The 25,192-nt window shown below is 41.9% G+C and overlaps 1 protein-coding gene across 2 annotated transcripts in view; it reads right to left on the reverse strand.

Moving 5' to 3' along the window:
- Positions 1 to 13,666, reverse strand: part of LOC109852560 (RING finger protein 44) — a 30,689-nt gene extending 17,023 nt beyond the window's left edge. The window contains exon 1 of one of the 2 annotated variants that reach the window (XM_020423816.1): positions 13,277 to 13,666. In XM_020423816.1, coding sequence (XP_020279405.1) covers positions 13,277 to 13,308 — 32 coding nt within the window. In that variant the 5' untranslated portion in view covers positions 13,309 to 13,666. Of the gene's footprint in view, positions 1 to 12,833; positions 12,892 to 13,276 lie in introns of those variants that run through there. The other variant, XM_020423817.1, reaches the window with a different exon arrangement.
- Positions 13,667 to 25,192: the final 11,526 nt, after the last annotated feature.

Consider the following 25,192-nt stretch of genomic DNA (forward strand, 5'->3'; position numbering starts at 1 on the left):
TCGCATAATCTGTAGAAATATATTAATAAAAATTGTAATTAATTAATTAATATTAATATATTAATGTATTAATAAATTAAATTTTTGAATAACGCGTATTACTCTCTATTTAATTATTTTTATATAATTTCTATCTGGAAAAACATATTGATGTGTTACAAAATAAATAAAAAAAAATCGATTCTTTTCAGAATCGACCATTTTTCCAATATATTCAGAAAATTGATTGTGTATGTTAATAAGAGACGAGATGGTAGTAAGATTAATTTAATCAATAATGTATACAGACGTCTTTCGAGATTTAGTCCTCATCAATGCAATTCAATGGTAATAAATTTTTAACTACAAATAACGACAATAATGTGTTCAGACAGTCATAGCGTGTAGATCGCACGAAGATACAAAATTCTCAATTTCGAATTTCGTCAGAAAAACATTCGCTCTCGTATCCATCGCAAAGATGCGTTGCTTGCGGTTCAATAGAGTCTCGCGGAAATTTTTCGACTTCATTATCGAGAAACCAGATATTGTTTTTAGCACAGAGCGCGAAGTACGACAGTCAAGAAAAATAACGCTTTATAAGGTCACACACATCGTCTTGTTTTATCGTAACGCGACAACTTCAAGATAGCTTGTGTGCGTCAAAGCAGATTATTATCGTCGCAATTTCGTCTATTTACGGATTTTTTTTTCAGTTGTCAAAAGAAGTTGCAAAATCGATATTTTTAACCGCTAACACAGTTTCGTCGCGTCGTAAAAATACATAACAAACAAAAAAAAAAAGCCATCGCGACACTCGTGATGAAATCAACACGTGTCGACACGGTCTACAACAACTTGTTCGGTTTTGCAGAAGAGGGGAGGGGAGAGAGAGGACGCTCTCTTTGTGTATATACTATCATTTGTAGGTACTACTTGCGCATCGAATATCCTCGACTCCGACTCCTTTTATCGCGTTCGTGAAATTTTGAAGCGACGCATCGATCGAGGATGCATTTTTTTTTTTCCAATAAATAAACAGTCTGGCCATTGGTACGCATCCGGTCATTACAACATTTGCCTTACTCGCAAGTGTAGTTTTTAATACCGAGCACTTTTCTATCGGTATGAACATTACTGTCTCGACGCGCGTCACCCAATTCGGTCTATATACGTGGGTCAGACGAGAGGGAGAGAGAGAGAGGGAGAGAGAGAGAAAAAGCCGAGAACGGGGTTCGAGCCTCCTGGTGATATGGTGCGCGAGCGGAGAGAAACCCGTTTACCTTTAAACTCCTCTTGCGGTGGCAACGACGGAGACGAAGACGGCAGTGGCGCGGCGGCGATTCTCTCTCTCTCTCTCGCTCTCTCTTGCTTTGGGACGGAGAGAGAGAAAGAGAGAAAGAGAAGCGACAAAAGCAAAAACCGAACCGACGCGAAGCCAAAGAGAGTCTCGCCTGGATGTAGGCGCGTGTGTGCGCGCTTCGAATCATCGTCGGGCTTTCCGCAACGACAAAACCGCGTATCGAATTTTGTCATAAAGAGCAAAGAGCGTTTATATGTACGCGCCTGATTTAGCGCACGTCCCGAACTTTGTGTCTCGGATACACGCCCGCGAAACACGACCGTTACCGTAAAATCTGGATGTGCAAAATGTCACTATAAAAGCGCATTTCGAAAAAACGACGACTCCTTGCGCTTTGCGCAAATACAACACGATAATACGTATTGTATTATATAAGTAAGTGTATTTTTTTTCTTTTTTTCTAGAGAAGAGATCGAAATTGTATATTTGTATCGCGCGTGCGCAATTCTCCTAATAATTCTTCGCTATTTATTCCACTTCGGTCTTTCTGTTGCGCTCGCGTATTATTCTCATATCTCTATTCCGTCTCCGCGATCTCAGGTAGCGATGTGTGAACGTGCGCGCGCGCACGGACTATTTCGGCACGAATTTGAATGCGCGACCGTGTAACATTCTATCGGCTTGAAATCCATCGACTCCTTCGAAATAGCGCGGCGACGGCGGCAGCGGCGGCGGCGGCGGCGGCGACAGCGAGCACACACACACGTTCTCGAGCAGCTGCGCTGTTTTCGATTTCCCGACGCACAGCTGGCATCGCCATCGCCACCTCGTCTCGGCTCGAGCCGATCTCACGCGACTTTCGTCGTCCACTCGAGTCGCGCGCGGCCCTTGAGAAGAACAAAGGTCGTTGGTCTCCCGGGCCCCCAGAGAGCTCGACCCGGGGCCGGAAGTCAGGACCCCGGGCTTTAATCGGGAGTTCTCCTTCAAGAGCGTTTCGGCTTCCTCCGAATCCTCCAGGAATCGCCAGGCCGAGAGGGCTCGAAGGAGCTTACTCTCTATCGATCCAAAGCGCTTCGTATCACGAAACTGGCTGGCACCTCAGAGAGTTCGAGAGGAAGAGAGACAGAAGATGGAAGGAGATAGAGAGAGAAAGAGAGAGAGAGAGAGTGAGAGAGAGAGAGAGAGAGAGAGAGAGAGAGAGAGAAAGAGAGACCCACTTTACCAGAGATAGTGATCCGACTACTGATTTTCCGCGTTGCTCTCAGTCTTGTTTTTGTCTTTTTTGTTTGTTTTTTTTTGAATGCGTTGAACTTTCGTCTCTAATTAAAATCAGCAATACACAGTTATATATTTTCTATACAGATATATCTCTAAACGAATCGTTCTCGCGGTTACCTACATACGACTTAATAACGAGTTATAAAAATGTAATGCGTGTACACAGTGCACTTATCAGAAATAAAGATATATCAATACACACGCGGCTTCCGCGTGACGTATCCTCAGGAAGCAATAAAGAGATAGAAGGGGGGCGATAAAATATTTAAGATTCGCGTTCGACGAGAATAATCCTCGAGGGATACTCTTTCCTCACACCGGGAACAGTGAATGTAATAACGGGTTTCTCCAACATTTTTACCCCGTGTGTAACGTACGTAACAAGTATAACAACAAAAAATATTTAACGTTTTTCTTCTCTTTCGCGCAATGGTTTTCTTTTATAAATTCACGAGACAAGGTAAAGGGAGTTGTTGTTTCTATTACGCCACTTTTCATATTTATTATTTCTTTCTGGATATAATCTTTCCGCGCGGAGCATTTGTTCTCACTCTGTTTACGTTAATATATTTAAAAAAAAAAAACAAAAACAAAAACAAAGAGCAGGGAGCATTAAATATCACAAAACGTGCCGATGAGTTGTGCCGCGGAGAGTATATATCCGCTTGATATGCGAAAGAGCCATCGCGCCGCTTACCGCATTGCGAAACTTAAATCACAATTCGTAGCAAGTTATTTCACCCACCACACCGGTAGATTATTATTTTACGCGCACGTACGTGTGGCATTAATGACGTTACGTCTTTCTAACGAATAAACTCGCGCTTGAAAAGTGTGTGTGTTCAAACCTTTTGTTTTTCAAATATTTTTCTCTGTAACAATTTATCGAAGCCAATTTTGAGAAAACAAAATGTAACGTTTGTTCCATTTGACAACGAGCGTGAACAATGAAACGCACATTGTAAATATTTCAGAGTCGAAAAAACTAAAACCTTTAAAAAGAAATTTAATATTGACGTTGTATATTGAGAAAATTGAAAAGCCGAGAACAAAATCCGAAACAGCCTTTAAATAGATAAATCGGCGCAACAATAGCGCGCGATCACCGCCTCGCGGTCGCGTGTGTGTGTTTGCACACGTATACGTTATACCTCTATTTAATTAACAAATATATATATATATGTATATATATGTATATTATATAACTATGCAAATACAGGTGCGTATATACAATGACTGTACTAATAATACAGACATGTATTATGAATATGTTTAATTAACAAAATAGCGGATATATCGGCGGCGATCGCGCGGCGACCGAGCGGTGACATTCCGATCGGCGGGGCAACGCGCGCAACTACGGAGAGAACGCGGTGCTCCCGCATTCACGTTAAACTGGACCTCTGCACAAAATAAACTCGAACCAGTTTCACGTAAGAACAGGGAAACCGTTTCGATTATCAAGCGAATGCGCGTTTGCATCGAAGCGAGCGAGCGAGCAAGCGAACGCTGCTGAAGCAACCGCGTCACTTTGAGCGAGCTCGCACTCTCGCCCAGTTTTCGCACTCTCGAGAAAAGGTTGCAGCCTCTTAGTCATGACTGCTGACTAAGAAATTCGCTCTCCTATACAAATGATTTTATACTTGACGAAAACGAATCGTCGCGAAAATACGCTCGCTGTCATTTTGTCGCGCGCATTACATATCTAATTGCAAACGCCGAGAACTCGATGCGTCACCCGAACTTATACACGTGCTGTTTATACTCGTAATAAACGTTTCGTGAACAGACCTCAAAAATAACGACTAGTCGAACAGACTGGGATCTGTGAGACTCGCGCGACTTTAATATCGAATATTTCCACGAAGAATCAATTTTTATTGTTTTTTCTCAATCGAAAGTTTGGACAAAAAAACGAATGTAAAAAATATATCTAATAGTTTCAAAGATATAAAAAAAAAACTAAGTTTTACTAGAAACGTCAGGTGTAATTTTTGAGTGGGTCTAGGAGACCCATGTATGTCCGCGAAAAGTTAATTCTACAGAGATCTCTTTTTTGTCTAGCATCTTTCGAAACTATCTTCAAAACTCATTGAATTATGTAAAATTATTTTTTGAATTATGTAAAATTATTTTTTGAACAAACAACAGAACATGTTGATAGACTTGAAAGAAGAAGATGCCGGTATTTGTGAAAAAGATCTTTAATATTCGAAATAAAGTGCGTCAGATCAATTATTCGCTTTTACGATGCCAACAAAAAAACGGTTCGGGAGATTAAAGTTTATTATAAAAAGTGTGTTATAAAAAATCGTGAATATTTATCACTATTTAAAATAACTTCATAAATGTTGCATTATTCAGATAACTTTTTTTGATGAGAACAAAAAAATGTTATTTCTTCCGAGAAACAACGAGATATAATACAGTAACAAATTTAACATTATCGAATACGACATCTCTCTCTTCTTGTTTCTCTCATTCGACACAAAAAAAAAAATCAAGTTTTTCGACATTTATATCGACAACGCGACAAACAGGTAAGGGGGCTGTCTACCGTAATACGAACTCAGGTAGCAGACGCAGAGAAAATGAACCAATTGAGCGATTGACCGAATCTTGGCAGAAAACCGATTTTCCGCGTTTCACACAATCTTCGTTTTGCGATCTTTAACTTTGTATGAATCGGAGACTTGAGACATTTCGATTTATCTGTCGTTGATTCACGACGATCACGTGAATTTACGAAAATACAAAGTTGCGCGAACATCGAGATTAAAAAAAAAAGAAAAAAACAGTAATAGTAGTTTCGTCTTCCGAACATATGATTAGGGTAACTCTACGAGAGAAGAAGACTCTCGAATGCCGCTGGGAAACGACAGATGGATAACTAGCTTTTCGGAGTTAGAACGAATCTCGGAGGACCGTGACGCACACGTGTACATCCAACATCTTTAACTTTATCTCCCGGCTGTGCTGCGCGACTTACACACGTTCGCGATGTGTTTACGGGGTCGATCGAGTAATATGTGACGCCCCTGCAATGCGACTGATCACAAATTTTCAACAAAGAAAATCGCGCGAAGTAAACCGCATCTTCGGTCGAAAATTGCAAAAGTTGTTGACAACAAATTGTAATTTAGTCGTCGAGAATCGAGCGTCACAAAAGAGAGAGATTACGAGCTCGGTAAGAAAAAAAAAAAACTTAAATTTTGCCAAGAGAGTAGACGCAATTATAAATAATAAAGTTAAAATTAAAAAGTTTGTTTAAAGCAAGTTTTTTTTTTTTAAGCAAATGAAGTGAATAAGTTTATTTTCTCGTTGACTTTTTTTGATGTGTATTGTTGAAATATCGCGCGACGAGAAATGCGCACGAGAACGCGACGTCGTTTAATCCTGCGAAAAATTTCGCAACAATCGAGAACCATATCGACGGTGTCCTGTTATTTTCCAAATAAAACGCGCCAAACGATGAGACAAAATCTACTTCACTCGGCTTGTCAGCCGTCGTGCTTCAGATACTTCAGGAACTTGGAGAGCAAGCATCTTCGCAGCTGTACCTGTGTACCTACCCACAATGGCGGCTGACAGGGGAAGATAGTTAGATATTGTAGGCTGCGAGAAAGAGAAGGGGAGAGAAAAAAAGAAAGAAGGAGAGGCGGAGAACGAGAAAGAGATCAAAAGAAAGAGACAGAAAGATGGTCACCCTATGGGGTGGGTGTCCCTCGTGTTTCTACGCGAAAAAATACAATTGTCCACATCCGTCCTGAGAGGCGTTTCCATGAAAAGTTTCGCAAATCCGAAGAATCCGCCTTTCTACATGAGGAGAACGTTGTGTTCCCCCACATGATATACTGAATGAGAAAGCGCGGAAAAATATATATATATATATGTGAAACTCGCAGAATTAATACACAAATCATTCGATCGATTTTACGACAGAGTTAATATAAAAAAAAAAAAAAAAAAAACTATAATTGCTAATTACAATTAGTTTTTTTTTTAAATAAAAACTAATTATAATTGCTTTGCGTGCGTCAACCGCGGTTGACTCTAATGCTTATTTATTACGCGTATTAAATATTTTCGAACTATAGTTATCGCAATATCATTTAACGCGTACGTTTAATGTGTGTTTAAAGAATTATTTTCTAAGTAGAATATCTAGTTTGATATTTTATTTAATTGATGTTTATCTCACGTTACACACACGTTGAGAAAAGAAGCAGCCGGAAAACTTGTGCGCGCTGTTTGTCACGTTGTTGTTCTCGCGATAGCGACAAATGCGATATTCCGATTCAATATATACCGATGCAACTTTCTCGATTTTCATAACGCGCGCACAGATCGGTTCGCGAGAGCTTTCCCGGTTTTGCCTCAACATCACGGTTTCCGCGGCTGGCCGACGGGTTCGTTCGTGAGAGCGAAAGTGCTTCAACAACAACAATTGCGTCGTGCATTCCATGATTGTGCGCGAGACTTGCTATATAAGCAATGGCTATGGTAAATCGCGTTGCTCATCCGCAACCAGAGAGACGGAACCGCCAAACAACGCTTTCTCGAAGCGATTAGCGCACGATCGTGTATAAAACGATCGTGTATATAAAATCAAATGTTGAGATCACAACAATAATAAGAAAACAAATCTCAATACGTATTTTCGATCTTCGAGAAACCAATCATGTTAAACTGCGCAATTTGCGCACACAACACATGTGACTTAACGACAAAGAGCAATATAAACTTCGCTAAAAGATTATCATCTGTTTATCACATGTTAATAAATTAAAATAATTTAAAATAATTTTGTGACATTGAAGAATGAAAATTTGTTAATTATTTAAATAATAAAAATTAATATTAATTCTAATCCTGCAAATCTTGGACATTGATGTACGAGCGATTCTTGAAAATTAAAAAATCTTATTAACTACTTAGTGGAAGAATTTCTAAAAAAAAAAAAAAAAAAAAAAAGCGTAAATCAAAACTAACGTGTTCTTCTTAAAATAGATTGTTGAATAAAGCCCGAGTTGAATGTTTATATAGAATTTGTGTGCAACGCGTTTTAACCGCTAAAACAATCGCGTCAGACATAAAATGTCCAGGAGATTTACAGGATACGTATCTAAACGACAAAAACGTTTTACTTAGGATAGGGTTAAGCAACATCCCGCAACGTACTAACTCGAGACCTCAAGACCTGAATTCTATTGAAACTAAGTCGCGAGCTTAAACACAAACCAACTTCTCGCGAAGACGATTCTTTCTCTGTCTTTTTCAAGGCTGCGTTGTTTCTCACAGAAAAACATTTCTTCGCAATCGCGTCGAGATTGATTCACACGAGTGTCGTATACTCCGTCATTATCAGCGCGGTATAAACACGTCACGGCAAATGCGATAAGTCGCGGTGCGCGACACAATGTCGAACGTCATGTCGCACGCGTGGAACAGTACAAAGATGAATTATCATTCCCGTTGGTGACGAAAGAGAGAGTGTGCACTCTCGTGTGTCATTAGTCGTCTTATTTACTCTTCATCAATTGGTGCGCGAGACGTCGGAAACGATCGCCGCCGTCTTTGTCACGCGCATTATACAGAGAGACGCGAAGATACAGAACGCACACGACACCACGTCAAATTCTCTTCCCTCTCTTTCTTCCCGCTGTGCGTGTTCACCCCCGCTTTTCGGAAGATACAAGTGATTATAAAGGTTCTCTATAAAGTGAAACCCGAAAAAAGAAAAAAATCCCGGGTTAAAGACCCGAATTCGAGCTCGAGTCATTGTGCGCTATGAAATTCCTACCCCAGGAGCTATTTTTGGGTCTAGTTCAGCCGGCGGCGCGTACATCGCAACCAAGGGCACACATTAATCGCCATTCCCTCCCGGGGCAATAGGACTCTCCCTGAAAGACCCGCAAATACCTGTCTTCTTCGACCACCACCTGCTCCCTTCGCCGCCAGACTTCTACGAACATATGCCACGTCTGGCGAACAATATTCTAGGTCTGCGCGTTCCAGGGATGAAGGCACAAATCGTCTTTCTGGGTAGTGAATGTCGTTGCCTAACGTTAAACGCATTCGAGTTTTTTTATGTCGTTTTATGTCGTTTTTTATGTGCACGAAGAGAACGTTAGAGATTTTTCAGCCGGCAATTATCGACGTCATCAGAGTTCACAGCCGTGTGTGTGTCTCGTTAGTTTTATTTTTTTTTTTTTTTTTTCTTTTTTACTTTAAAGAATCATTGATACGCGCGAGACGAGTTTCCAACGGATCGCGATGTTTACGAGAAGATGATGACGTATCGTTCCGTTTTCTCGCGTTCTAATGAAATGCTTAGCTATTCACGTTTCGCCGTATAAATATGCAATATCTCGGAATACCGCAAGCTAAGTTTTTATTCGAAGTATTAAAAAAAAAAAAAAATTCTCAGCAATTTCCGAAACTAGTTTTTTTCTTCCGCGTCCCCGAAAATCAAGTGCCGTGAGAAAAAAAACAAAAAAAGCGTGCACAATTGCGGATGCGATAATGTTGCTATACGATGTTGCGTTCGAGGAAAAGAACGAAAGAGAAAACGTTGTTTATCGCGACAATATCGTGTTTCTCTGGCCGGAAGGGCCACACCGTGAATCGACCATGTAAGTCTGACAAAGAAACGGAGAAAACCGGGAAACGCAAAGTACCCGTAGCGGTTAAAAAACAATATAACGCATACACATTGTATATATTCTGATGATATTTTCCGTCTCTTTGGAACTCTGTTTTTGCGAATCCATCTTTCAGGATCAGAAAAACAGTTTTTAGCCGAAGAAACAAGATGTTCATCCGCAAACTCTGAATCTTTGAGTCTTTTTTGTCTGGCGCTTTTCCAAACTCTCTTAAAAAAAAAAAATCGTCGTAAAAATCAATCGCAAACAAAAAATCATATAAAACTGTTTTCTCATTAGACAAAACAACATTCGTAGACAGTTGAGAGATTCCAGAATAGTTGCAAAGTTGTTTTGCCGTTTTAAAATCCGCACAAAAACCGCATTCGATCCAAAGGTTTACTTTTAGAGTAAGGTTTACTTTTAGAGTATCACAAAAAAAACAAAAGGAAAGGTTTTTCGAAACGGTCTTCATTAAGGTTAATACTACATGAGGATCGTTCTCAAAAGTAGGTTTCAATTAGAGCAATAAAAAAACAAAAAAAAAAAAATCCCCAGGAAGACGGGGGAATTTTACTTAAACGTCAATGTTGACTCTGACTGATGTTCGTGAAAACCACCTCTAGCGCGTAATAAGTCGGGAGTTAAATTTTCCGTAATTTTGCGACTCTGTATTTTTAAGCTACGTGCCGTGCGACATGTAACAGCCGCCTAGTTTGGGACACATTTACATTATCACGCTGACCGTACGTGATAATACAAATGTGAGCTGACGAATGTTTGTATGTGATCGACGTCAGACGGTGAGTCGATCACATACAAACCGAGTCACTTATTCTATTTATTTATCGTGTGTAGAATGAAGAATATATTAAAGCGTCCGAGAGGAGCGACGAAGAGCGAAGAGCTCTCGGTTTGAATATACATGTGCGTTCAATGTCGAAACCTCGAAGACAATCTTCCTCCTCTCTTCTACATTGCGGATCAAGCGAGCGTCGGTTTAACATTTACATAGTGTTTACACGTCTAGAGGAAACTTTTCTCATAGATCGTTTGCCTGTCGCGATATCGCGGCGCCAACCATATATACGTACGTGTGCGCGTGTGTGTCCTACCTTTATCCCCGAACAACCTAACCTAAATTCAATATCGCAAAACCCGGGGAGATCGGTTTTCAACACACAATTGAAGAAGTGACTGTTGCTTTGAAAGAAAAAAAAACCCCGTATTCGCATTAAAATGTAGCGCAACTTTCACACAATTAATTAAGAACGCACATGCGTTAACGTTCAACGTTTTCGTACGTTATTTATCGCAACGAATGTGTGTCGAGAGCAGCAAGTCGTAGCGCGTGAGAGGGGGGGAGGAAAAAAATTACGAAGAAGATGATGAGAGTTCCGAGAGTTATCCCGTGTTCGCCATGTCGCGACACGTAAATATTTCATTCGCGGCGGACAATGTAACAGCGTGTATATATACACTTTACACGGCATCGATTCAAGCAAAGCTTGTGCGATGCGTGAGAGTGTACGTACAGTTTTCTAAATGATGAGACTCTTGCATTTATGCGTTTAAAATACCATGTTCTTTTTTTTTTCCCGTAACTTGTCTCTCACTCCTGGTTTTATCTCTACCCCCATCCAAGTTGGTTCAAGAAACCATGTGTTTTACCTAAATACAATGAATTGTATGTAATCGCGCAGTCTACTTACAAGTTATAGTTACATAACAAACAAGACGCGCGATCAAAAAGAGGTTCGAGAGGTTGACCAAAATCAATCTCGCGCGACTGTAAAACGAATACATATGTATATATATATATATATATAAAAGTCCTTCGGATATCTTCTTGTTAAACAACAAGAAGATAACTGGCGATAACTGAAATGTATCGCCAGCAGAGCATAAACGTTGTACATAAGACATACATGTATTGGACATGACTTATAGAGTGACACATGCAAAATAACAAACCTTACGGTAGTATTGTCATTTTTTTTTTTTTTTTTTTAATTTTACATAGCGGAAAAAATATTCTTTCTACAAACTTACTACAGGCAACTTTTAGTGTCTCTCAAAAATAAACTGAAAACTCTAGTCGGAACCGTGAAAATTCAATTGTGGAGCGCCAACTTAACAAGATTTAACACGTGATTTTAATAAAATTTTCTCATACATCTGAGAAAGTTGGTCTGGCAAAATAGCAAATATGCCTAAAAAGTTAAACTAGTTTTTTTTTTTTTTTTTATCTTTAATTGTAGAACTATTTCTTTTAAAACACACAATGTAGATGTGTGTATGTAAATATACAATTAGAGATATCGCACAATATATATGTGTGTGTGTGTGTGTAAATTGCACATTTACACACGTATCTATATTGCGTGTCATCATATAAAACTTGAATACAAAACGTGAGACGTCATACTTCATAAAAAAAAAAATTGCGTACTCCGTACGCAGAACGTGAAGAAAAAAACGGTGATCTTGAAAATAAAAGAATGTTATATATTGAGCGGCAATTTAAATACTATTACGTTGGATTTTGACGGTAATCACTTTGTTTAGTCAAGTATCAATCATTGAAACATCTATATATAAAAGATAGTTTGTTTCATTAAAATAATATTTACTGTACACTAAAAATTCATTTCCAATTTTTTTTTTTTTTCCTATTAAAATTCTTCGAAATCCTAACGAAACGCGTGGATTGAGTGCGAATTATAATCACATCGCGAAATTTAACTCGTTGAAAATTTCACGTCGTACGTAATAAACACGCAGACATTTATTTGCGTTCTTGTTCGCGCGCAGCTTACATTCGAAATCGCCTAAGGTTTTTGCTAAACACTTTTCTTATGTTTATGTATATTTCGGACATAGGGGAATTGTGCTCAAAAAAAAAACGCGAGAAAATCACACGAAACGCAAGTGTCCCGATGACCGAACACAAGTGCCGAATATTCGCGTTAAATAATCACACAACAAAGTTAACTAATATTCTTATTCTTCTTCATTATTAATTAAAGTTAACTAACTTTACGTACGTAAAGTCAGAAAAACTATTTTGATAAAAACATATTTTGAAAGATACTTGAAACAATCAAGAATTGTTGATATACGCGCACATCTAATATTTATTTAAACAAATGTCCGGCACATGTTCGATTGGACATTTCTTATCAAGGGTGTGCGGGAGGAATCGTTGCTGCGCGCGGGGGAAGGCACCGTGTGTACTCGTTTAAGCAAAACGCAAGTGTTACGTCTGAATACTGCGGAGCACGGAGTATGTACGACGAAACGTTGGCTGCGCCGAGAAAAACAGCTGCGGAACTACGTCGCCGACAAGAAAAAAAGAGTGCTCCTTGGCACACTCGGTTATCGCGAGCGGCGCCGCGCGACGACGTCGATGACCAACAACGACGACAATGACGATAATGACGACGACGACGACGACGACGACAAAGACGAAGTCCGCGATGACGATGACAGGGGCCGTCACGAGTGTATGTGTGTGCGTGCGCGCGTGTGTATGTGTACGATCGAGCGGAACCTCGAAACGCGCCGGATAGACCGGAAGAACGGGAGAAGCAACGGGATTGTGTACGTCGATACGAGAGGATACGAACGTGTATATAAACATGATTTCGATTTGCACGGTCACCGAAAATCATATACGAAAATCCCGTCGTTTTCCGCGGCATGCGAAATACCCGCTGCCGCCGGAGGGCGTATCGATTCGGGCAAAACAATTGTGGCCAAGTTGTGCTGCTGCTGCTGCTGCTGCTGCCGTCGCCGTCGTTGTCGTCGTCGTCGTCGTCGTCTTCGTAATCGTCGTCGCGCTGACGGTTTCACCGGAGTTACACTCACGCACTTGGTACCGAGGTCGTGTAAAGTCGCTGTGAGCGAGTCTTTAGTCTCCGCCCAATGCTCGCCCGTCCTCGTCGTTACCCGTTCGTCGTACCCCCGTCGTTTAGTCATCGTCGTAGTCGTCGTAGTCGTCGACGACGTCGTCATCTCTATCGCTATCATAAAGAAAGAGAGACACACGGGATGTATAGATTTGTCCTACCGTATGGGGTAACACTCCCGCGTTGCCGTCATGCCTCCACGTCGTGGTTGTGCACGCGTGTGCGTGTATGTGTGATCAAACACGAGAACGGAGAACGTCGAAGCGCGAGAGCAGAAGCCACCGCGATATCGGGAAGACTCTCGTCAGACACGCGCAACGTAGTACGACACACCGACTGAGCGTACGAAACACGCACTCTCACGCACGCACACACGCGCGCGCGCGCGCGCTCTTATATACCCCGCGCTGATATACACACTCGCTCTCACTCTTTTCCTGTCTCTCTATCGCGCCGTATCATGCGCGCTCGCTCGCGACTTCAGGAGCGGCGGCGAGTAGACGAAACGCGTCTCCGCAACGCGAGACGCGACACCCGATCCAACAACAGCGCACCACGAACTGAGCCGAACTGAGAAATGAACAGGACTCGGAAACGCGACTCGAGCGACGTGGTGGGGCGACCGGCCGCAACGTGGGGGAAACTATCATTGCCTCTGCACGAAGGGGAGGTATCTGTCGCAGGTGCGGACGCGCCGCGTCAAGTGCCCGACGTTGCAACTGAAGCAAGAGTATTCTTCATCTGTCTCGCTCAGAGAGAGAGAGAGAGAGAGAGAGAGAGAGGTGCGAAACACAAGAAACGTTTCTTTGATTTTTTGTACGCGCGACTGCGTATGCGCATTAAATACATTTGAATCAATCGTGAAACAAAAATCAGATCGCAAATAAATATTTGTGTTAAAAAATATCTCAAATCGTTTGAGAGACCAAAAAGTCGTAAAAAAAATTCAAATCAAATTCGTTTCTTGTGGAAAATTTATCAATTGCGCAAATTATTCAATTTTTAAAATTCACGTTTATCTTCGCGCTACGCGTTATCTTTTTACCAGGGAAGAATAGTGAGAGGATACTGTGATATATTTAATGCAATTTATAATTGTCATATTTGTCATTCATTGCGAATTCATTGCTAGAAACTAGAATACTCTGTGTGTGTGTGTGTGTGCGTGCATGTGTGCGCGCGCACAAAATGATATTACACCAGTCGAAACTGGCGGTCACAGCGACGCATACAACAATTAGAACAGACACTACTAACTCTCATGTCCGAGTTATTACCAAAATGCATCAACATGCGATATATAGTTCCCATCGCTGACGTAAATAACACAGATGTGCTACACAATTCGCTCCGCTATCAGACGCGCGCGCGCGCGCACATTTTCCAAGTGCGAAACCCTATAAAGCGCGCATATATTGCGCTGGTTAATCATAAATTGAATTAATGGCGCAGATTATCGTCGGTAATCTCTGACGCGCGATCAAAAGCGCGGACGATCTCTTTTCAAAGTTAATATTCTCCGATTAAAAAAATTGCATCGTCAAAAAATCTTCCCCCTCCCCGCCCCCGTCATCATTGAAATTCATCCCGTCCTCATAAACGTACGTTCCTGAACGCTACGGGGCTTAATATCGCCAAGGGTAACAGAGAGGAAGGAAGATAGGGGCGATCCTACGAGAGGGAGTGCTGATGCCGTGAGCGCGCGATGAAGGGACCCCGTCGAACGGAGAAGAAGAGAAAAAAAAATACAGGATCCACTCTCCGAAAGAGAGAACGCGCTGCTCCGGCTTGTGAGTTCGGCAAAAGAGAGAGAGAGAGAGAGAGAGAGAGAGCGAAGTCCCTTCTTCCCACAGAGGCCGCACCCACACCGGTCTACGCGCTCCGGGGAATCTGCTGACACAGCCCTGAGGAACTCGAGTAAACACGCCGCGACGTCCGTGCGCGAAGGATATCGCTGAAGATCCACACAAACGACGGTCGAAATCGCTATCGTTTTCTACGACGAGAGATTAGATTCTCGTCCGATTCGACTACGTGTGCACGCCAAAATCATCATCTTCTATCGTTTATCTCTCGAGCGATTACGTTGGAAAAACCACGATAAAGAAACGGAGCTTTTGTCGAAACATTGTTTGACATATCTATTCTATATCTCAGGTAAAAATTCCATAGGTTTTTTTTTTAAATTGAGTTAAAGGGCCGATACGAGCAGTAAATACAAGTTGGTCGTGTATGAGATACAGTATTAAATAAACAGACGTTTCGGTCACAGGTTCCATGGGTTTTGTTTTTTTTTGTCTTGGGGAGAGAGGATGAAGAAAAAAAAAGAAGAAGAGCAGCACGATTTCTCGTGACTCGTATTGTACAAATCGACGCCGAGTGATAATCGCGCGCCGCTACGTCGACAGGGGAGAGAAAAGCAAAAATCTCGACAAGAGCCGCGACTCGACTTTCGAGCGGAGGCCGCGTATTCGCGTATGTCTGCTCGCGCGCGCGCGAGAAACGCATGCGCGCGCATTTTTTTTTTAATTCCGTCAACTCGTGCGCGATATGGTTTATGCGTTTCCGCCACGAGGAAATCCGAGGGTATAGAAACACAAAACGCTCTCTTTTTTCACCCTCGTGAGTGTTTTGCGCGTGTTGCAACGGCGCTTAAATTCGTAAAAAAAAAAAAAAAAAGAAAAAAAAACGTGTTACTCTCTGTGCGCACGTGCGCGAAACAAAATTCGAACAATATCGACCGTGTAATTAATTACCGTGCGTTTTTATTTGTAATTTTTACGCGATATGAATCTTCGAACGCGCTCACACCCGTGTGTGCGTTAATACATTTCCGAGAAATTCGTTCGCTCATTCATGCAATTTAATAACGTGCTCGGAAAAAACAAAATTTTTTTTACACAGACACATATTTTATAAACTAAAGTTTTTGAAACGCGTAAAATACATGATTTTTTCACCGCGAGGTTTTACATATTTTTTTCCGCTGATTATGATAACATCGGAATATTCTCACGTTACTTATTACATCCATTATTGTGTAATTACGTTCAATGTTGTATTGGTTTTATCTTCGTAATGCTTTTTTAATATTTCACAAGAGAAAGGTGTGTTTGTGTCGCACACAGGTACGTAGGTAGGTAGGTAGGTATTTTGTCTGCGCTGCGTAGCTCGCTTACTCAAGCTGCCACTCGCGCGACACGTCGTGGCGAGCGTTACGCCAGATATCACGGCCGAGCGCACTAAACGACGCTGATAACTTCCAAGTTAAGCCAAAATCAACACGCGCGCGCTCGCTTGTAGACGACGACGACGACGACGACGACGCAGCTGCCTGCGAGCGCGTCACATAGAGAGTCAAAGCTCAAACGCTCTTCCCTCTTTTTCTCTCTCTCTCTCTCTCTCTCTCTCTCTCTCTCTCTCTCTCTCTCTCTCTCTCCCTCCCTCTCTGTCTCTCTCTCTTTTTTTCACCCGCCAACGGATCTTCCCTTTCTCTTCCCTCTCCTCTCTGACGCGCCTTCGGGCGCAATGTGCCAGGCGGTACGATCGGCACTTCCAACGCTCGTCGAATTCGATATCAGTAGGAAAAGCTCGTCTTCGCGCACGAAAAAGAACGCGTCTTCTTTTCCGCCGCTTGTACCCAACGCGTTCCATCTTTTACGGTGTTTGTTCTTTTTTTTTTTTTTTTGTTTTTTCATGGTGATACCTAAGTCCCTTTTACACTCTCTCATCCCTCTGCTCGGTTCTTCGAAATCCGAGATGGGAAAGTGAGTTTCGGAACGCGACTGTTAATTTTACGTAACGCGCGCGAGCGAGCGAGCGAGCGCGCTCTGCCGCTCGGCAGAAACGAGTTCTTCGTTTGCGCGCACGTTGCGTATATTTACCGAGATCCCGAGATCGATAACCGAGTTTTCCGACTGGTCGACGAATACTCGATGTTCGCACAGGTTCCTTCATTTCTCGAGAGTGCTCCTCAAAAACTCCCGCTCCTCAAACTTCAGAGAGAAAGAGAAGACATATTACTTGATGAAAATCGACGACCAAAATTCCGCGTAAAACGTGTAACAGCAAGTGTGTATCTTAAGTTTTTTTTCTTTTTGTTTTTCATTTGTCACGCGCGTATATAGAGATATATATGTGATCTTTGCGCGTGTATCCGTGAAAATGAAGAAGAAAAATTATCTCGAACTTGTTGCAAAAATCTCGCGCGTGAAATTTTTTATTTTTTTTTTTTTTTACATCAAGACATTGTGAAACAAAGACGTGCGCAACAATATACGGACACGGAGTTTGTTTCGCGAGGTCTCGCTTTGTTCGCCGATGACGACGAGGGTTCACAACCGCGCGTTCTCCCGCGCGATACTTGTGAAATCGTCGTCCCACCGCGATATATTTACAGTTCCGCGCGTTTGTGTGTCTTCGTGCAACGTGAAGAAACGTGGTTCGTTTGTCAATATTTTAAACGATAGCCGTGCGCTGAACTTGAACAAGGTGCGTGCGGAAGGGAGGCGAATGAGAAGGAAGACTCAGAAGAGAGAAAAGAGGGGCGAAAAAAGATAACGGAGAGAGAAGGAAGATAAAGCGCGGGAGGAGGAGGGAAGCGAACACGGACGAGGGAATAGGGTTGCTTCGCATGTATGTATACGTATACATGTATATATCAACTATGCACCCTTATCAATTGGAAAATTGGTGCGCGCAAATGGGAGCGGAAGAGATAGGGGAAAGACTGTGTCTCTCGTTTCGAACGAGACGCGATAGCGTCAAGACGTAGAGACGTAGAGACGAGAGAGAGAAAGAAATAAGCAAGAACTGATTAAGCCGCGCCTCCCGGATACCCGGAGAAGGTCCGGTTTTCACGAAAACCATTTTTATATATTTCCGATGACGCGGTAAGAGAGCAATGAAACTCTCTCTCTCTTTCTCTCTCTCCTGATAATAACGATAATATATCGGCAATTATCTCGGTTTCTTTTGTATTTCTGGAAATGTCAGTTTGATCAAAAATTATTGGGGACCGATGCTATATCTCTAGTCTAGCCACTCTTTTTCTCGGGGATCCTGGGAATTCTAAATCCGCCACTGGGAGAAAAGGAGGGATAAACGGCAAGGAAGGGAAGCGAAGAGAAGAGAAGGAGGAGAGTGGAAAGAGGGAGCGATTAAGTTTATGCTTTCAGAACAGGGCCGTATCAACGGATGGAGAGAGAGCGATGTTGCTCTCTCGACATACAGAGCGCGAAGAGAGTATGCGCGACCGACGACGTAACCTGAAATTTTTCTTGACAACTTGCACGGCAAAAGTGACATGAAGGATGTTGCGGAGAGCAACCGGAACCGTGTCGACGACCCGCATCGTCTATGCACCCTTGTGAATTGGAAAACTCCGGCGCCCGCCCAACTAGTGTGCAAGGGGGTACTTGCGGCGGTATAGAAAAGCGGCTCTCTCGCGCTCGTTGGAAAAGGCAGGAGCGCATCTCGCGATGAATCGCTATAAGGAAATGCAAAAAGAAGGAAACGGGAAAAAGTAACGAGATAGAGGGGGGGAAAAAAAAAGAAAGAAAAATTATTAATCACGTGCTAACTAGGTGTCATATATATCTCTTTATTAATTTGAAGTGTATATAATTGCACCGAAACGTCGCGTTTTCGTAATAAAACTTCCTCGTCGTATCTTTCGAAGTAAGAACGTGAGGGATTGGAACTTAACGTTAATGAATGAGAATTATTCTATATACAGACCGCGCGTTCCTTCCTTTTATCTACTATACGTAATAAACGTCCTTTGGAAAAACATTTATTCCAAATCCTGCACGATTCCGTGAACGGAAGGGGAAAAATGAGGCAGTGTGTATGTATGTTGAAAAGGAATGAGAGAGAGAGAGAGAGAGGAAGAGAGAGAGAAGGAGATAGAGCAAGGGACTGATAAGGCGTACGAAGCGCATGCGTCACTCATTGTGGGCGTCGGAAGCGTGTTGACACACAAGAGAAACGGAGAGCGAAAGAGGGTAAAGCGGAAAGAGAGACGGAGAGATAGATATATATATATATATATATCTCTCTATATATACATATATATATATATATATATAGAGAGAGAGCGAGCGCGTTGTGTGCGCGGCTCTAATGCCAGGACGCCCGTATGTATTACCGTCGATGCGGTTCCCATGCTGCGGGTCCGCTTCACCATCGTCCTCGGAAGAGAGACGTGCCGTCGCGTTGCCATAACCACACGAGAAGACCGGGAGGTCCGCGCGATCGCGGAGAGATCCACGTTCGATCGATCGCAGGCTTAATATAAAGGGAAAATTATTGCGCGAAAGGGTTTAGAGTGATTCCGCTCTCTCTCTCTCTCTCTCTCTCTTTCTTATTTTCTCCCTCTCGCCAGCGGCGAATCTATAGGGTTGGACCTCGATTTAGAGGTCTCTCTTCGAGCATCTGAGATATGCCGCAGTACACATTGAAGAAAAAAAATTGCACACGCGCGCTCCAAAGAATACGTACACGAGGATTGCGACGACAATCCAGAAATTAATTTCGCAAATGATGCAAATGAAAATAATTTGCAACAAAAATTCTTGAAAAATTATGAAAGAACTCGCATAAAAAAAACGAGAAAGAAACAAAAATTTCATCTTAAATTAACATATTAAATACCACAGAGAAGTTACTGAGAAGTTTAAACATAGAAGAGAGAACTTTAAGATAATTTTTTTCTTGAAATAAAACTTTATAAAGGCTATTGTGTGCAATACCGAACCGCTCTTCCGCGTGTGTACGTGTCCGGAGACGTGTGTGTTTCAGAGAGACAGGTGAGACTTTGAAAGAAGCGAGGGAGAGAAGAGAGGGTGGACTGGCGCAAGAGCCGACTTCGAGAAGGGAAAACGTCGCTTCGAATAATTCTAGGATACGATGTTGATACAGTCTTGCGGATGTCTTTGTAATTTCAAGCGTTGCGCCAGGAGTGTAGCTATATCGTGATGAAAAAAAAAAAAAATAAAAAAAAAAGAATACAAATCTTATATGAAAGATACAAAATTCGCACATTCACTCTCTACCATACATAGTTCTGTATACCATATTGTTCTTTCCTTGTACGAATTGTATTGTTCTCTCGTGAACAATATGTGCGCAAACGTCAAGGTCGCGCATATATAATTTTTCTAAAAAAACGTGTCGCTATTGTACATTTGTTTCAGAAAATAGTCTCTATTCTATTTAATCTTGACCCCGTCTATCTTTTTTTAAATGCAATAAATCCAATTTTACTGTTCTATTTAAATAAACACGAGACAACCACAAATAAAATATAACAAATGGTATTTGTAAGAAAGAAAAAAGGCACAATCAAGAATGACGTTTCCGAAGTTTCTTTTGTGGTTTCGTCTTTTTTTTCTCGCACGACGAGACAAAAAAATTAAATGTAACAAACGGCACCTTACCCCCGGTAAGCGTCCCGGGTGGTTGAAGCGTGTGTGTTTCGTCGCATTTTGTCGTCGCTTTTCGCAAAAATAAACACACACTCACCTTCGACTAGCCTACCTATCGTTTTTTTCGCAGATCGAAAACGGTCGTGTTCTCGGCGGCGTGTTGGGAAGACGCCGTGGTTGCGTTGCAACACAAGGGTGTTCGATCGGCGCAGCCGGCAAGGCAAGGCAAGGCAAGTTTACGAACGATCGACGCGCCCATAGACGCGCGATCCATCGTCCGCTAAATTATTACAAGCTCCTAGCTCGGTCGCGCGTTACAGCTCGTCCTCGTCGCACGCGCGAAGTAGCTCTTATAATTTGCTCTTCATAATGTAAGAAGAAGGACGAGAGGAGGAAGGACGCGCACATGCCGCGCATCTATAATTTCCGTCCATCGGCGGTTACAAGAGGGTAACTCTATTTTTCATGAAAACTCTTAGAGCTTCCGAAGCTCGCGCGCGGATAATCCCGGCGAAAACTCGGGCACCGTTACGTACGTCAGGCCCGCTCCGCGAGAAAGCAAAAGCACAAAAATATATACCACTACCACTGAGCAGTCGTATAATAATCCTATAATGGGGGTGGAGAAGAGAGGCGGGTTATCATCGCCCCTCCCAGAGAGAGCTTAAATGTTTCTCTATATAAAACGATATATATTCTCCACGAAAGGACGATATGTCCCTCCGATATGTCCCCATCTTACCGTGACCTCTATACCAACCAGCCTCTGTACGTTGCGGAGCAACAAGGTACGCGCGAAGGTGTAATCAGAATTCTTAAGCTCTCATGCAAGGCTGAAAGCCCAACCTTTCCTTCTCTCTTTCTAGCCCCCTCATCCTTTTTAACCCTAATCCTGAATCTTTTCTTTGACACCTTAAAATGGGTCTGACGCATCTTTTTTGATTTTAAAATATTAAAAACCTCTTTGCGAACACATTCTGGCATTTTCTCCTTCAAGCGTTCTGACTAATACATCCTGTTGCTTACTTGACGAAGAAAAAAAAAAAAAACACAGTTTTGCACAAGGTTTTTAATAATATTTTTAAAGAGAGTTTCGAAAGGTTTTTTTTCGCATAACGAAGAAGATCAAGAATTAGATTTCGCGCAAAATTGGGTTTCTTGCGAGACGAGAAGTAAGTCTTTTTTTTTTTTTTTTTTTTTTTTTTTTTTTTTTTTTTTTTTTTTTTTTTTTTTAACTCGCAGAACATAAATTATCGCGGTTTGCTTTTCTGATTAAAATTATCATGATCGGGCGTCATTAGGCGACGATATTTTCCTCTTAACTGTAAAAACGAGTCGATATGTGTATATATATATATATATATACAAACGAAAGGAAGACGACATTGCAGTTACGCGATATTGTAAATCTTAACCAGCGACGGATCTTCGAAAAAACTGCCGCGTGTGTGCACCGGTCTTTCTGGTCTGTCTATTGAAAAATTCTATGCATTTATAAGTGCGCGCCGTACAGAACGACCACCGACCGCTTCTCCGGTTGTTGTTACTTATGTATTTTTCAGTCGCGTAGTCCAAAGTGCGTTTTTAATTCGCGATTTAACGACCGGACATAAATCCTGCATATCGGCGACGAACCGAGAGGATCATCTACGTTCTCCCAAATCGAATTTTTAATTCCCAAGTAGATTAGGTTTGTCTCTCTCTCTCTCTCTCTCTCTCTTTCTTTTATTTTTTCTCTCTTTCCAACTTTCAATTTAAAGAAAAACAATCTAAACATATTTTCGCCGGAAATATATTTGATCGATTTAACCTACAAACATTTCGGTCTCAGCTCGGCGGTTTATTTAATGTCTAACATTGATACACGCGAGTCTCTCGCAAGCACGGTTGATTTCCTGACGCGCATTTTAACTTTAAAGACTCGAAATACTAGGATTAATTATATTGTAACGCAATTTGGTTTTTATTTTGTAGTTATGTTTTTTTGTTTGTTTGTTTTTTTTTTTTTTTTACACAGAAAACGCACATGTTGTGTCGATCTGAAAAATCCCAACGTGACTGACGTGACGGCGGTGTAAATCTACTGAACGTTTGTTTTGGCCCTACTGATATCATAGAGATTACTGATATCATAGAGATTAAAAAAAAAAAAAAAAAAACAAAGATATATAATTTTTCGACTATCAAACAGTCAACAATAATCATATCGTTAAGTAGCAATTATTGATCGTAAATATAAATAAATACAGAAGATTCGGCACGGAGGAAAATCCGCAACGTACGTACGAGAGCGCGCGCACGTACGACGCAAAATTGATCGAAGGTCGTCACATGTGTGCGAGTTTAAAGGGTCGGTTTAAATACTCGATCGGAGACGACTCGGATGTGTACCGTTAATTGTTTAAGATTCATTCACACACACATATGTGTGTGTGTGTGTGTGTGTGTACGGAGCACTGACGCGCGATCACACAATCGATTTCAATCTCAGACGATTGTCCGAATCTCGCAGTTAAGTCTATTTCACGTCGTCGTCGTCGTCGTCGTCGTCGTTGCAAACGACGTAACCCGACGACGCGCCTCACAACGTGAAACGAAAACGGAAAACGCGTGTCCGGTATGCGCGCAACGCCTACGAATGTATCATATACGCGTATATATGTACATAATACGTATGTGCCGCAATGACAGGACAGTGCGTCCGCATCCTTCCGACCTTTCGGTATGTATGAGCACACGTCGATGCGTGATATGTGTGTACGTGCGTATACGTACTTTTGTATTACTAAACAAAGAGAGAATGATCTCACGTGTGAGATATGTGATCAAAAGCAAAAAAAATCAATATATTGATTCGCATCCGATTTGAATTCAATTGGAATTGCACAACGCGTGTTATATTAAATATAAATTTCACACATCTTGACAATCTGTACGATCAAGATATTAATTACAAACCAACAACTTGTTTTCCTTCTCCTTTTATCTCCGTGTTTTCTTTCTTCTCCTTTTTATTTCTATACGTGTGCGCGCACAGTCTTCGTGTTTCTCTGCATTTTTAAGAGACCTTTTATCTGAACTCCACTCGGAGCTCTGCGTATGATTCTCCCGATCTTGACGTTGGTTCGATTATTGGCAGAGATATACGCGAGCGTGTGTCCACACGAGGTTACGCACACATACATATGTATATGTATACGCGCACGCACGGAAACGTGCACACATCACGCGCGCGTGCACGTTTAACGGATATTTGTATACAAACAGAGATACGTATACGCGCGCAACACACGCGAGCGCACGCCCGTATACACATGTACATTTCGATCGGCAGACAAAAGGATCAGATGTGCACACGGATAGTGGGTGGGGTGGTAGTAGGGTGGTGAGGAAGGGAGAGGGGAAGAACGAGAAGAACGGAGACAGAGAAAAACATATACAACGCAGGTGCGCAGCGCGCGGAGCGAAGCGGCAGCGGAACCTCCTTGCGTGTTTAACGAACTTTTGTTTTTTTTTTTTTTTTTTTTTTCTACCCTCCTCTCGAAGTTTCTTGTTTGTCGAACTGCGTGTGCATCCTATGTATGTTAATTCGTAACGAGAATATACGGGTGCATTCTTATCGCGAACTGCCGTAACCGCTCCTCGAGACAAAAAAGGAAAGCGAGCACACGCTACGCGCGCCAGACACAGCTCCGGGAGAAAGAGAGAAGCGCATAATGCAGCACACGTCCATATGTGTGTGCGTGTGTGTGTGTGTGTGTATTATATATGACCGTATAGCTCTATGTGTGTATATATACAAATTGTATATTATATACATTGTGTATGTACATTATTACACAGTACGGATACCGCATAGAGAGAGAGAGAACGGTATCTCGCTGTTCACCTTGATGAGGTCCGAAATCCACGAAAATCAACGACGTCTGTCACACAAAAGCGTGACCGGTTCTAACTTTCGATTCGCAAAAGATAAATTTGAATTTTCTCTTCTTGCTATTCTCCAACAACCGATAGAGAGAACATTCTTCCTTACACAAATGCGCTATACACCGAAGAAAGTTTTCGTTTTGTTGAACTTTTTGTAGGAAACTGACATACAATACAAATGTACACAAGGGAAAGTCGAAATCAATTGTAAATAAAGTGGATGCAGCTGTAGTGTACGAAGAGACAAAAAAAAAAAAAAAAAAAACGGTCGATGATTTATTTTTGAACGTAGCGGCGTGGCGTTGATAACAACAAAAAGGTTGACAAAATGAAAAGATACCAGACTCGGGAAGAATTCAACACAACTAACATTGCTTTTAAAAGACGAAAGCGAGAAATTGAAAGAAAAAAAAGATTTTATTTCGTTAACAATGAAATCACATTCCCAAGTTCGTCTCCGTGCTCACAATTTGAAATGGCGGAGCGCACGAGAGTTCGAGCGAGTTGTGGTCAGAGCGGAACATCTGAGGAGAGCGGATAGAGCGGGGTTGGAGAGGGGGGGAATGAGAAAGAAAGACAAAGAGAGTGCAGGGAAAGCCACACGGAGAATTAAGAGTGATCAAGAGAGGCAGAGCGAGCACAGCAGTAACACAGCGAGGAAGGAGTATATGTGTGCGTGTGTATGTATAAATGTTTTATATATATGTGTGTGTGTGTGTG

Source organism: Pseudomyrmex gracilis, unplaced genomic scaffold (assembly GCF_002006095.1).
Source record: "Pseudomyrmex gracilis isolate BER0280 unplaced genomic scaffold, ASM200609v1 scaffold_31, whole genome shotgun sequence".
Classification (NCBI taxonomy): Eukaryota; Metazoa; Arthropoda; class Insecta; order Hymenoptera; family Formicidae; genus Pseudomyrmex; species Pseudomyrmex gracilis.